Source organism: Bufo bufo, chromosome 3, assembly GCF_905171765.1.
Source record: "Bufo bufo chromosome 3, aBufBuf1.1, whole genome shotgun sequence".
Lineage (NCBI taxonomy): Eukaryota > Metazoa > Chordata > Amphibia > Anura > Bufonidae > Bufo > Bufo bufo.
In genome coordinates, this window is record NC_053391.1 from 699,657,738 (window position 1) to 699,672,619 (window position 14,882).

At 46.2% G+C, this 14,882-nt stretch overlaps 1 protein-coding gene across 1 annotated transcript in view; it reads right to left on the bottom strand.

The window, feature by feature from the left end:
• Positions 1–256: 256 nt before the first annotated feature.
• Positions 257–14,882, bottom strand: part of RHOG (ras homolog family member G) — a 38,561-nt gene continuing 23,935 nt past the window's right edge. Inside the window, exon 3 of the mRNA XM_040426674.1 lies at positions 257–1,488. Coding sequence (XP_040282608.1) covers positions 885–1,460 — 576 coding nt within the window. The 5' untranslated portion in view covers positions 1,461–1,488 and the 3' untranslated portion in view covers positions 257–884. The remainder of the gene's footprint in view (positions 1,489–14,882) is intronic.

Below are 14,882 nucleotides of genomic sequence, written 5' to 3' on the forward strand. Positions count from 1 at the left end.
GTTAAGCTGCATGTTAACCTGTAGTGAAATATTAAATAATACTTCTACTGTATAGGAATACTTACTACATGACAAACTACTATGAGGTTTTTCTGACACAGTTTATCATTCAGCTTTATAGCTGAGTGATTAAAGGCCTTGCCTCTAATGTAGAAGGTTGTGAGTTCAAATCCCAGCAGAAACTTTTCAGAAATAGAGGCTAAATTGGATTTAAATACACTGACTCGAGTATTGAGCTCGAGCACACAAGGTATTCGGCCGAGCATCGCGATGCTCGAGCCGAACTGGTGTTCGGCCGAGCATGCTCGCTCAACTACAGTCTACAGTCTAATCTTCCATAAGAGAAGATGGTGGGTGAAGAAATATTTTCCATTTGCAGAAATTCTCACTTCAGATCAGAAATTTCATCATCTTCTTGAATAATCTCTTGTCATCGTGTGGATACTGGTCCATGGAGGTCCATCATGTCTTCAGAAAAAGCGCAGAATTCATTATGTATATAGAAATTAACAGGAACTTCATAGTACAGATCAGTGGTGGACTTGGAGTTCCAGAAGGATTAGCATGTAGAGTACAGGATCCAGTGGTGGAGTCTTCATCTCAAAAAAATTATGTTTATAAAGAAAAATTACTGCTGTGTACAGTCACTGGTCCCAGGAAAGGAAGCTCTCAGTTCTTCATAGCCACAACTGATACTTATAAGAAGCAAAATGTCTCATTAAAAACTCAAAAAGGAACGTTTCCAACCAAAAAGCTAATGTTCTGCATTCAGGTTCACAGTATTGCGCCCGACATTGAATGAGTTGTCTTCACCCAACAGATATAAGATGTCTACAAGTCTGTGAATGGTGAAAATCTCACTGATGGGGGGAAGGAGGATGACATCACAGTAGGAAGCACGGGCTCTTCTTTTTGATTGGGTTTGGGTTTAGGACAGCTCTCACTGACTCACTGAAGACTTCTTTGATACCTTCATGGTTCAAGGCTGAGCACTCCATGTACTTCACGGCATGGATGTGCTTGGACAGGCTGACCCCTTGTTGGTGGGTGATTGGCACCTGGTTCTGCTCCTTCATCTTTTTGATGAACTCTTGGTTGCCCCTGAGATCCTTCTTAGTTCCTACCAGGAGGATTGGCACATTGGGGCAGTGGTGCCCCACCTCTGGATACCACTTATGCTTGACGTTCTCATAAGATGGGGGGCTAGCGATGGAGAAGCAAATGATGAAGACGTTAGTCTGTGGGTAGGACAGTGTCCGTAGACGGTCGTATTCCTCTTGTCCCGCAGTGTCCCATAGATTTAAGCAAACAGTTCTTCCATCCACTGTACTTTGAGCACTGTAGTTGTCAAAGACGGTGGGGATGTACTCCTTGGGGAAGGCATTGGTTGTGTAGCAGATGAGGAGGCAGGTCTTCCCAACAGCTCCATCACCGACTACCACACACTTAATGGTCTGCATCCTGGAAGTTGTGTTCTTTGTTAGCAATCTGAAAGACAAAAGTGGACAATGTCAGCAGTTTGGCACCAGCGTGTCATCTTTGTCATGTCATCCAAGAGGAGATGGAACTCAATGCACTCTATAGACATGGAGCATGGCGGCCAGTATATTTGGCCTGATCCTTGTTCAACATGGATTTGGTGAACCAAGGCAGCTCCTCCACACTACACCCAACCCATAGGAAACCGAGGGGCATGTGGACCTTATCACTCCAAAGAAGGGTGCAAGCAAACCTACCTGTCTGGGGATAGGATGGGAGCATGAACGAGCTCTAGGGGCCCCTGCTGTATGTTTGCCATTTCCAGTGATGGTGGTCATCACAGTGAGAATGGACACCTTCCTTTGGGGACTTTAGATCTGCAGACACTGGAGAGGAAAACATTCTTGTGGGTCAGACCCTACTCTTAGACGTGGAATGGGTGAGGAGAGAAGCACCAGACCCTCTTCCCTACCAGTACAGAGTGGGGGTTGGGTTTTGGGGGGAATCTACGTGCTTTTTTTTCTATTTGTGAATGAAGAATTGCAGGTGAAGACTATATAGTGATATAACACAACGGAACGGCTACTGTGTCACCCAGCGTGAGAGACCTCCTGCCACCACGTTCTCTGGTTTCATCACCTTCCAGTAATGTCATGTCAGTAACGAGAATGAGGAAACGAACTGCAAAAGGGGAAGTTTCATATGAAATCCTCAGACCTCAACCTTCTCCTTTTCTATGATAGTGACTGGTGGTGATCACTGATGAGCTGTCAGTGATGATGGTGACTGGTGGTGATCATTCATGAGCTGTCAGTGATGGTGGTGCCTCGTGGTGATCATTCATGAGCTGTCAATGGTGATGGTGACTGGTGGTGATCACTGGTGAGCTGTAAGTGGTAAAGGTGACTGGTGGTGATCACTGGTGAGCTGTCAGTGATGATGGTGACTGGTGGTGATCACTGGTGAGCTGTCAGGTGATGGGGACTTGTGGCGATCACTGCTGAGCTGTCAGTGGTGATGATGAAAACTGGTGGTGATCACTGGTGAGCTGTCAGTGATGATGGTGACTGCTGGTGATCACTGGTGAGCTGTCAGTGATGATGGTGACTGCTGGTGATCACTGGTGAGCTGTCAGTGATGGTGATCACTGGTGAGCTGTCAGTGATGGTGACTGCTGGTGATCACTGGTGAGCTGTCAGTGATGATGGTGACTGCTGGTGATCACTGGTGAGCTGTCAGTGATGATGGTGACTGCTGGTGATCACTGGTGAGCTGTCAGTGATGATGGTGACTGCTGGTGATCACTGGTGAGCTGTCAGTGATGATGGTGACTGCTGGTGATCACTGGTGAGATGTCAGTGATGATGGTGACTGCTGGTGATCACTGGTGAGCTGTCAGTGATGATGGTGACTGCTGGTGATCACTGGGGAGCTGTCAGTGATGATGGTGACTGCTGGTGATCACTGGTGAGCTGTCAGTGATGATGGTGACTGCTGGTGATCACTGGTGAGCTGTCAGTGATGATGGTGACTGCTGGTGATCACTGGTGAGCTGTCAGTGATGATGGTGACTGCTGGTGATCACTGGTGAGCTGTCAGGTGATGGGGACTTGTGGTGATCACTGGTTAGCTGTCAGGTGATGGGGACTTGTGGTGATCACTGGTGAGCTGTCAGGTGATGGTGACTGCTGGTGATCACTGGTGAGCTGTCAGTGATGGTGACTGCTGGTGATCACTGGTGAGCTGTCAGTGATGATGGTGACTGCTGGTGATCACTGGTGAGCTGTCAGTGATGATGGTGACTGCTGGTGATCACTGGTGAGCTGTCAGTGATGATGGTGACTGCTGGTGATCACTGGTGAGCTGTCAGTGATGATGGTGACTGCTGGTGATCACTGGTGAGCTGTCAGTGATGATGGTGACTGCTGGTGATCACTGGTGAGCTGTCAGTGATGATGGTGACTGCTGGTGATCACTGGTGAGCTGTGAATTTTGGAGGGAGTCTCTGGTAAGGAGGCCACAGACGCCACATTTGGTGATGGTGTATTAGAGCGGCCATCTTGGAGTCTGGTATGGTGAGAGAATGTGATGTCAGGATGGTGTGTGACTAGAGGGTTTCAGCGCTGAGGACAATTGTACAGACCCCTGTGGATTATATCTTATGAAGCAGTGGAGGGAGGACGTCCTGAGAGTCTGCACTGGTCTACAGGCCTGGAAGGAGAAGGAGATTCCTCGTCTTCCAGGAAGGACACGAACTTCCCAAAGTATTTCCCACAGGAAATCTGAGTTCCCTAAAGACACAGAGTGCAGCGTCCCGGGGAGCAAAAGAGCCAGAAAGTGTCAGCTCCGCAGAAGGAGACGTTCTGCAACTTATCAATCACTTTCAAAATCTCTGTTTGCTGTCAATGAATATGAACATTCACAGAAGTTACAATCTCACCCTGACTTAAAGGGGTTTTCCAGACTTTTAATATTGATGACCTATCCTCAGGGTAGGTAATCAATATCAGATTGGCGGGGGTGTGACACCTAGCTCCCCGCCGATCCTGAGGATAAGTCATCAAAAGAAAAGCCTGGAAAACCCCTTAAATAAATCTCACAGCTGAGGTTTCGTTACAACTGTATCTAGTCTGGAAAATCTTCAGTGGGCTCCTGACTGATATAAGTTGATACACTGTAACAAAGTCCCAGCACAGGAGAGATTTATGGTCCTCATTTGTGTAGCCTCCTGGTGTACTCAATAATGTTTCCACTCACTAACTGTAAGCAGGGATCTTACAAATATTGAGGTGTAAAGCCCGAGTTCATTAGAAAGTTGTAGAAGTGAGGGCTATATAAAACTGGGAAATGCTTCATAAAGCTGAAGCCTAAAAATATATATTTTACAAATCATCACTTACATTGTGCTTTATACTCTAGTCACATCCAGAGCTGCATCAGACTGATACACACTCCCCCAACTGCATGGGAGGACCCCTATCAAATTACACTGGACAGCAGATATAATGGATCAAACCACGGCGCATGGTCTGCTGCAAACACTACATCTCCCAGAATACAGTGCAGTACAGATACATCACCAGCAGGGGGCAACAAAGAGACAAGGGGACTAGCAGCTATCAGAAAACCAAACCTGCAGCTTTGAATGTGACTGGAGTATAATACAGGATGGAACTCAGGATCACTACTCACGGGGGTGAGGCCGACCTCAGTGAGGAAGGCTGGGGACTGCAGAGGCCCAGGGAGTCAATTACCACCTATGGCTCCCGTGTCATCAGCCACCTCCGTGAGTACAAAGAAGCGAGTAAGACCACGAGGAGTCTCCGGGAGGAGCTGCATTGTGCCCATGCCAGGGCTAAGGGGGCCACAAAAAGAAGAGGCCAGAAATCCTCACCGAAATAAAGAGACTGGAGGAGGAGAACAGCGGTCCTTTCAATATGGCGGAGAAAAGGTTGACGGGGCTGCAAACTGAGAGCCAGGTGGTGGAGGATGGCGACCCGCAGCAGGAGCCACCTGGCAGCCTGCAGTCCCAACAGCAGGCCACGTGCAGGGGGCTCCCTGTAGGACAGGCACCAGTAACATCCCAGTGCGGTTCTGTAGGACAGTGACACCAGTGCCCAGGGAGGGGCGCTAGTGGCACAGATAAAGCTGCTCAAGTCCCCAGTGTGCCTCCAGGACTTTTCCTTTGGAGATAAACTCCCGGAGGAGGCACCTGGGGGCAGCCGCAAGCTGAAGGCGAAGAAGACTGGGCCAAAGCTGCAGGAGGTGGTAAGCTATGTCTATGGTGCCCTTCCTGTGTCCCCTGAGTCGGCCACAGGGCTGGCCCGTTGTGCTAGCCCCGTTGTCCAGCCCAGCCTGGGTTCTGTTGTGGATACTGTTTGATATTGTTTTCTCTGAAACCCCCCGGTTGGGGCGAGGCTTTTGGAGGCTCAATTCATCTCTCTTGGAAGAAGCAGAGGTAAGACAATCCTTTGAGGACTTTCGTCAGAGCCAGGTACCGTTGCTGGATCTGTAGCAGTAAGTCAGAGTGGTGGGAGATGTCCAAGGAAGGGTGGTGAGATTCTTCCTCCAGCTCTTGAACCTCAGAAGCCTTGACAAGTACTGATTGTATCAGGGGCTGATGAGGATACTCGAGCATCTTCTCTCGACTGGGAGTAGCCGGGAGGAGATCTCCAGAGTGAAGTCTTTGCTCATACGGTGTCAGTATGACAGACACGCATGTTTAGTTTTTGAGAGGGATTACGGGAAATACTGCTCGCCCGACCCTCACAGGAACTATAAGATGTCAGTAAGTTCTAAGATCGTCTCAGGACTGATAGTACGGAATCCTTGAACAGGTCCAGATCAGGGATTCTGGAGGTCAGCAGATCCTTCTACTCGCACCTCTAGATGTGATGTTGGTTTTCCTGGCTGAAATGGTCTCTGAACCAGGAGTAGATCTCTCTCTTGATGTTTTGGCAGAGATGATCAGTAAAGAGGAAGTCAGACTGGCGATCAAAGGGCTTGCCCTCAAGAAAACACCAGGCCCGGATGGCTTAACATCTGAGTTTTATAACACCTTTAAGGACGCCTTGTTTCCCCTCTTGACTGAGGTATTTCATGAGTGTCTGTCCTCAGGCACTCTGCCAAAGTCAATAAGCAGGTATGGCCTGTTGGGGCGGTTTGTCGATTGGCTTAAGACCTTGTACGCAGGGGCAGAGAGTTTGTAATGTTGGATTCGCCACTCTTTTAAGGGTTGTCCGTTGAGCCCACTGCTATATGTGATCGCTATTGACCCCTTCCTTAGAAGGGTAGATCGTGGGCCATTGGCGAGGGTCAGGATGGACCTGGCGGAGCTGGACTCCACTCTGAGAGTGGTAGCGTATGCCGATGATGTCACTGTCTTTGTGGCCTCCAGAGGGGAGGCAGAGTGGGTCATGTCTGAGGTGGATAGCTACTCAGAGGCCTCCGGGTCCAAGATCAACCTGGATAAGTGTTAGAGTCTCTGGCTGGGAGGGGGTCATCCTGGTTTTGATCTCCCAGACACCCTTCCACATCCCCAGGAGTCCGCAAAAGTTCCCGACATTGAATTCGGCCAAGGGGATTACCCCAAACTAAATTGGGACTGCAGACTAAAGCTCATCGCTCAGAAGGTGAACCATGGAAGGGTTGGTCTTTGACCCTCAGGGAAAGGGTTAACTTGATTAAAACATACCTGCTCCCTTTGCTGATATATCTGGGCAGTGTTTGCATCTTGCCAGGGTCTCTCTGGACTTGGGTCTACAGTCTGTTCTTCCAACTGTTATGGGGGAATAGGCTGAACCTAGTCAGGAGGGAGGTTACTTAAGGCATGAGGAGGCTAGGGGGGTTGGTATGGTCAACCCCGTGGTGTTCCTGGTGAAAACCTTCATTAAGGTTAAAATTGCTGACCTCTGGAAAGAGAGGGATCCCAGGTGGGCATTCTCCTATTGGAGATGGTTTTGGCCTTTCTTCCAGTAATGGGAGATAGGAGGGCAAGTGAAGGATTGTCGTACACTGCATGGGCATCTTCCGGCTTATGTTACCCCGGTTCTGAAGGTGATTCGCCGGTGGGGTCTGAGAATGTGGGAGATCATGACTCTGTCAAGAAAACTCCTTGACCGAAGGGTTCTCTTAACCTATTTCCAGAAACCTCTGGCCCTCATGTATTGCCCAAGTAAGGATCTGGTGGGCGGGTTGCGACTTTTGAATTCGATCAGGATCCCCTTGAAGTTTTGGGACTTGGCTTGGCGCTGCTTCTGTGAGATGGGGAAACAGCTCTCCTTGTCTGAACACTGTTTGCGTGATTAAATTAAATGGTCTGGACTGACATTCTGCTGTTTGGCCACAAGATGCCGCTGTTTCCTAACACAGCTACAGACTGCACATATATCTCCATATTCATGAGAGAGGTGGAGTTTACACAGAGTCTGGAGAGAAGAGAAGGAGAGGGCAGCCATCTTAGAGGGAGGTGAAGCTAAGGAACTGTGTGAGAAGAGAATCTGACGGCATCCAGGTGTGAGAGCATCCCTTAGTGACCAGAGCTGCAGCTAAGTGAAGCTGATCGTTTTCAAGACCCTGATCCTGTCCAGAGGAAGGAAGATTGCGGCCAGGAACGCTTATGAGAGGAACAAAGCAACATACACTGCGGTACCACATGCTTGTTGGAGAGACATTTGTTCTGTTCAGAGTCACCAGCGGATGCAGAGCAGACCCGGGTCGGTAAGATCGTGCATGCACCTCATCACAGTGTTGGCGCCTAGAGACTGAGACCAGGCCTGTAGTTAGTTAGTTAGGGTCTCTGTTTGTGTCTGGCCAAAAGTGTTACTACTGTTCATTTCAAGGACTCCATAACTTAAAGTGACGTTTCACATTGGAAAGCTGATAAAATTCTCACGAACTCAAGCTAGGATGCCATTTTCTTGCTCAGGAGGCACTTGCTACAGGACCAGTTATGGGAGGGGGAATCCTGTAGAGCTTTGTAAGATTGTAAGCTGCTGTGCTGCACCGCAGGCTACCCCGCACCACACACCCATACTGTGGTTCTTGTATTTAGGTTGCAGTTTAGTTGTGCCCGGCAGTAGGTAAATTACCACAATTTTTCTCCTGCATCCATCAGAGGGAGCCGCGCTGTGCAGCACAAGGGTCTCAGCCTTCGGGCTGGGTGTATGTAAATTTATTGTAAGTTCCCAGCATTTGTGGTTGTGTTTATTGCCACATTTAAGTAAAATTCTGTTTTGGCAAAAGCTGGTGTTGTGGTTGCTTTCCTCGTTCGTGACTTCACTGTATCCCTGGGAGCCCACCCCGGTACTCGGCTTACACTTCCGTCATAATAGAAATCTATGGCCTGCATAACGGATCCGTCCCGTTTCCGTTATGCAGGAGAAGACTCAGGATCAGGAGAGGACTCCAGCATAACGTAAACCGGACGGATCCGTTATGCAGCCCATAGACTTCTATTATGACGGAATGAATAACGGAATGCCTCTAAAAGGCATTCTGTTATGCATTCCGTAATGGAATAGCGTTATGGACCGTGGTAACGGAATCTATAACGCAATTCAGATTATACCACAACCCAAACACGAACTCGAATTTCTAAATATGAAATTCGCTCATCCCTAATCACACCAATAATAATAATAACAATATATATATATTTTTTTAAAATAATTATACACAAACAATATAAACTGAACTATGAACACTATATACACCCACGCCCACCTACCCCCCACTAGCCAATGATCTGGTCCCACCTCTCATGCTCGCTGTCCATGTCCATAGACCAGGTCAGAATACTGAACGTCTTGTTTTATTAACCCAGTGTCCCCAAGTCCACAAAATCCACAGAATCACAAAATGCAGAAAGTCCCATGAACACACTCCTCCCCCTTCCCCCTTGAATTACCACCCCACCTAACACCAAACCTATATATACAATATAAAGATAACAAAGGAAAACTTCAGTAAAACAATACATAAACAAAATACAAAAAACCCAACGAAGCCCAAGTTCGGTGCCTGCAAGCCCTAAATCCTATATACTGATCAAAACAAAACAAAAATCAACCGTGTCAAGATTAGCCCACCACCAGGGAAGGGGATGACAAGACTAGGGCACCCGAAAGGAGTGAGTGGCTGGACCTGTGTTAGTTATTCATTGTTTAATTGTGTTTGTTATTACTAATATTGTTACATTGTGTTATTGTTATGTTTTATGATAAAATAAATACAGGATGTAACTCAGGATCAGTACAGGATAAGTAATGTATGTACACAGTGACTCCACCAGCAGAATAGTGAGTGCAGCTCTGAAGTATAATACAGGATTTAACTCGGGATCAGTACAGGATAAGTAATGTATGTACACAGTGACTGCACCAGCAGAATAGTGAGTGCAGCTCTGGAGTATAATACAGGATTTAACTCGGGATCAGTACAGGATAAGTAATGTATGTACACAGTGACTGCACCAGCAGAATAGTGAGTGCAGCTCTGGAGTATAATACAGGATGTAACTCAGGATCAGTCCAGGATAAGTAATGTATGTACACAGTGACTGCACCAGCAGAATAGTGAGTGCAGCTCTGGAGTATAATACAGGATGTAACTCAGGATCAGTACAGGATAAGTAATGTATGTACACAGTGACTGCACCAGCAGAATAGTGAGTGCAGCTCTGGAGTATAATACAGGATGTAACTCAGGATCAGTACAGGATAAGTAATGTATGTACACAGTGACTGCACCAGCAGAATAGTGAGTGCAGCTCTGGAGTATAATACAGGGTGTAACTCAGGATCAGTACAGGATAAGTAATGTATGTACACAGTGACTGCACCAGCAGAATAGTGAGTGCAGCTCTGGAGTATATTACAGGATGTAACTCAGGATCAGTACAGGATAAGTAATGTGTGTACACAGTGACTGCACCAGCAGAATAGTGAGTGCAGCTCTGGAGTATAATACAGGATGTAACTCAGGATCAGTACAGGATAAGTAATGTATGTACACAGTGACTGCACCAGCAGAATAGTGAGCGCAGCTCTGGAGTGTAATACAGGATGTAACTCAGGATCAGTACAGGATAAGTAATGTATGTACACAGTGACTGCACCAGCAGAATAGTGAGTGCAGCTCTGGAGTATAATACAGGATGTAACTCAGGATCAGTACAGGATAAGTAATGTATGTACACAGTGACTGCACCAGCAGAATAGTGAGTGCAGCTCTGGAGTATAATACAGGATGTAACTCAGGATCAGTACAGGATAAGTAATGTATGTACACAGTGACTGCACCAGCAGAATAGTGAGTGCAGCTCTAGAGTATAATACAGGATGTAACTCAGGATCAGTACAGGATAAGTAATGTATGTACACAGTGACTGCACCAGCAGAATAGTGAGTGCAGCTCTGGAGTATAATACAGGATGTAACTCAGGATCAGTACAGGATAAGTAATGTATGTACACAGTGACTGCACCAGCAGAATAGTGAGTGCAGCTCTGGAGTATAATACAGGGTGTAACTCAGGATCAGTACAGGATAAGTAATGTATGTACACAGTGACTGCACCAGCAGAATAGTGAGTGCAGCTCTGGAGTATAATACAGGATGTAACTCAGGATCAGTACAGGATAAGTAATGTGTGTACACAGTGACTGCACCAGCAGAATAGTGAGTGCAGCTCTGGAGTATAATACAGGATGTAACTCAGGATCAGTACAGGATAAGTAATGTATGTACACAGTGACTGCACCAGCAGAATAGTGAGCGCAGCTCTGGAGTGTAATACAGGATGTAACTCAGGATCAGTACAGGATAAGTAATGTATGTACACAGTGACTGCACCAGCAGAATAGTGAGTGCAGCTCTGGAGTATAATACAGGATGTAACTCAGGATCAGTACAGGATAAGTAATGTATGTACACAGTGACTGCACCAGCAGAATAGTGAGTGCAGCTCTGGAGTATAATACAGGATGTAACTCAGGATTAGTACAGGATAAGTAATGTAATGTATGTACACAGTGACTGTACCAGCAGAATAGTGAGTGCAGCTCTGGAGTATAATACAGGATTTAACTCGGGATCAGTACAGGATAAGTAATGTATGTACACAGTGACTGCACCAGCAGAATAGTGAGTGCAGCTCTGGAGTATAATACAGGATTTAACTCGGGATCAGTACAGGATAAGTAATGTATGTACACAGTGACTGCACCAGCAGAATAGTGAGTGCAGCTCTGGAGTATAATACAGGATGTAACTCAGGATCAGTCCAGGATAAGTAATGTATGTACACAGTGACTGCACCAGCAGAATAGTGAGTGCAGCTCTGGAGTATAATACAGGATGTAACTCAGGATCAGTACAGGATAAGTAATGTATGTACACAGTGACTGCACCAGCAGAATAGTGAGTGCAGCTCTGGAGTATAATACAGGATGTAACTCAGGATCAGTACAGGATAAGTAATGTATGTACACAGTGACTGCACCAGCAGAATAGTGAGTGCAGCTCTGGAGTATAATACAGGATGTAACTCAGGATCAGTACAGGATAAGTAATGTATGTACACAGTGACTGCACCAGCAGAATAGTGAGTGCAGCTCTGGAGTATAATACAGGATGTAACTCAGGATCAGTACAGGATAAGTAATGTATGTACACAGTGACTGCACCAGCAGAATAGTGAGTGCAGCTCTAGAGTATAATACAGGATGTAACTCAGGATCAGTACAGGATAAGTAATGTATGTACACAGTGACTGCACCAGCAGAATAGTGAGTGCAGCTCTGGAGTATAATACAGGATGTAACTCAGGATCAGTACAGGATAAGTAATGTGTGTACACAGTGACTGCACCAGCAGAATAGTGAGTGCAGCTCTGGAGTATAATACAGGATGTAACTCAGGATCAGTACAGGATAAGTATTATATGTACACAGTGATTGCACCAGCAGAATAGTGAGTGCAGCTCTGGAGTATAATACAGGGTGTAACTCAGGATCAGTACAGGATAAGTAATGTATGTACACAGTGACTGCACCAGCAGAATAGTGAGTGCAGCTCTGGAGTATAATACAGGGTGTAACTCAGGATCAGTACAGGATAAGTAATGTATGTACACAGTGACTGCACCAGCAGAATAGTGAGTGCAGCTCTGGAGTATAATACAGGGTGTAACTCAGGATCAGTACAGGATAAGTAATGTATGTACACAGTGACTGCACCAGCAGAATAGTGAGTGCAGCTCTGGAGTATATTACAGGATGTAACTCAGGATCAGTACAGGATAAGTAATGTGTGTACACAGTGACTGCACCAGCAGAATAGTGAGTGCAGCTCTGGAGTATAATACAGGATGTAACTCAGGATCAGTACAGGATAAGTAATGTATGTACACAGTGACTGCACCAGCAGAATAGTGAGCGCAGCTCTGGAGTGTAATACAGGATGTAACTCAGGATCAGTACAGGATAAGTAATGTATGTACACAGTGACTGCACCAGCAGAATAGTGAGTGCAGCTCTGGAGTATAATACAGGATGTAACTCAGGATCAGTACAGGATAAGTAATGTGTGTACACAGTGACTGCACCAGCAGAATAGTGAGTGCAGCTCTAGAGTATAATACAGGATGTAACTCAGGATCAGTACAGGATAAGTAATGTATGTACACAGTGACTGCACCAGCAGCAGTGTCGGACTGGGGAACCTAGGGACCACCAGTAAAATTTATTTTGGGGGCCCACCGTACGGATACATTCAAATATAATAAATAATCTAACAAGTTTTTTATATGAACATAAGCTGGTTGAGGTGCTGTACATTAAATATATGTATGTAGTGTACTAAATCTAATGTGTTATGTGCCACTTGTGCAGGGGGTGGGAGACTAGGGGCCCACCTTGCTCAGGGGCCCACCGGGGGATTCCCCTGTACCCCTGTGGGCCAGTCCGAGCCTGACCAGCAGAATAGTGAGTGCAGCTCTGGGGTATAATACAGGATGTAACTCAGGATCAGTACAGGATAAGCAATGTATGTGCACAGTGACTGCACCAGCAGAATAGTGAGTGCAGCTCTGGAGTATAATACAGGATGTAACTCAGGATCAGTACAGGATAAGTAATGTAATGTACACAGAGACTCCACCAGCAGAATAGTCAGTGCAGCTCTGGAGTATAATACAGGATGTAACTCAGGATCAGTACAGGATAAGTAATGTATGTACACAGTGACTGCACCAGCAGAATAGTGAGTGCAGCTCTGGGGTATAATACAGGATGTAACTCAGGATTGGTACAGGATAAGTAATGTATGTACACAGTGACTGCACCAGCAGAATAGTGAGTGCAGCTCTGGAGTATAATACAGGATGTAACTCAGGATCAGTACAGGATAAGCAATGTATGTGCACAGTGACTGCACCAGCAGAATAGTGAGTGCAGCTCTGGAGTATAATACAGGATGTAACTCAGGATCAGTACAGGATAAGTAATGTATGTACACAGTGACTGCACCAGCAGAATGGTGAGTGCAGCTCTGGGGTATAATACAGGATGTAACTCAGGATCAGTACAGGATAAGTAATGTATGTACACAGTGACTGCACCAGCAGCATAGTGAGTGCAGCTCTGCAGTATAATACAAGATGGAACTGAGGATCAGTACAGGATAAGTAATGTATGTACACAGTGACTGCACCAGCAGAATAGTGAGTGCCGCTCTGGGGTATAATACAGGATGTAACTCAGGATCAGTACAGGATAAGTAATGTATGTACACAGAGACTCCACCAGCAGAATAGTGAGTGCAGCTCTGGAGTATAATACAGGATGTAACTCAGGATCAGTACAGGATAAGTAATGTATGTACACAGTGACTGCACCAGCAGAATAGTGAGTGCAGCTCTGGGGTATAATAAAGGATGTAACTCAGGATCAGTACAGGATAAGTAATGTATGTACACAGTGACTGCACCAGCAGAACAGTGAGTGCAGCTCTGGAGTATAATACAGGATGTAACTCAGGATCAGTACAGGATAAGTCATGTATGTACCCAGTGACTGCACCAGCAGAATAGTGAGTGCAGCTCGTGAGTATAATACAGGATGTAACTCAGGATCAGTACAGGATAAGTAATGTATGTACACAGTGACTGCACCAGCAGAATAGTGAGTACAGCTCTGGGGTATAATACAGGATGTAACTCAGGATCAGTACAGGATAAGTAATGTAAGTACACAGTGACTGCACCAGCAGAATAGTGAGTGCAGCTCTGGGGTATAATACAGGATGTAACTCAGGATCAGTACAGGATAAGTAATGTATGTACACAGTGACTGCACCAGCAGAATAGTGAGTGCAGCTCTGGATGGGAAATGGATGCTGAGACTTTCCACCACTCCAGTGTAATGAGCTGGGATTAGAGACCCACAAATAGAGAACACTTCCCAGGTGGTCAGTGGTGGGTTGTATGGACCACAGCTGACCTGATCATGGCCAGTGTCCTCCACAACTGAAGTTTCACTACTAAAGTTTAATTACACAAGTGCCTCCGCCCTGTCCTCTCCTGTGCACTTCCTCATCATCACTTGCACCATGCATTAACCCCTCCCCTACCACAGTGTAGAGGAAACATTACATAAAATAACAGCAGATAAAAAATAAACCACACTAAACGCACTTACCTAAAGCCCCAACTATTCTTGGCCCAGCTATCTATGATTCCCAACTAAACTCAACCCCAACCGACCCCTCAAACTATAACCTCTGGCTATAGCTAGCCAAACTACCTACAACCCCAAGCCAAAACTAACCAACCTACCTATAACCAACAGCTATAATGAATGACCTACCTATAACCTGCTGCTATAAAGAACCCAGCTACATTCT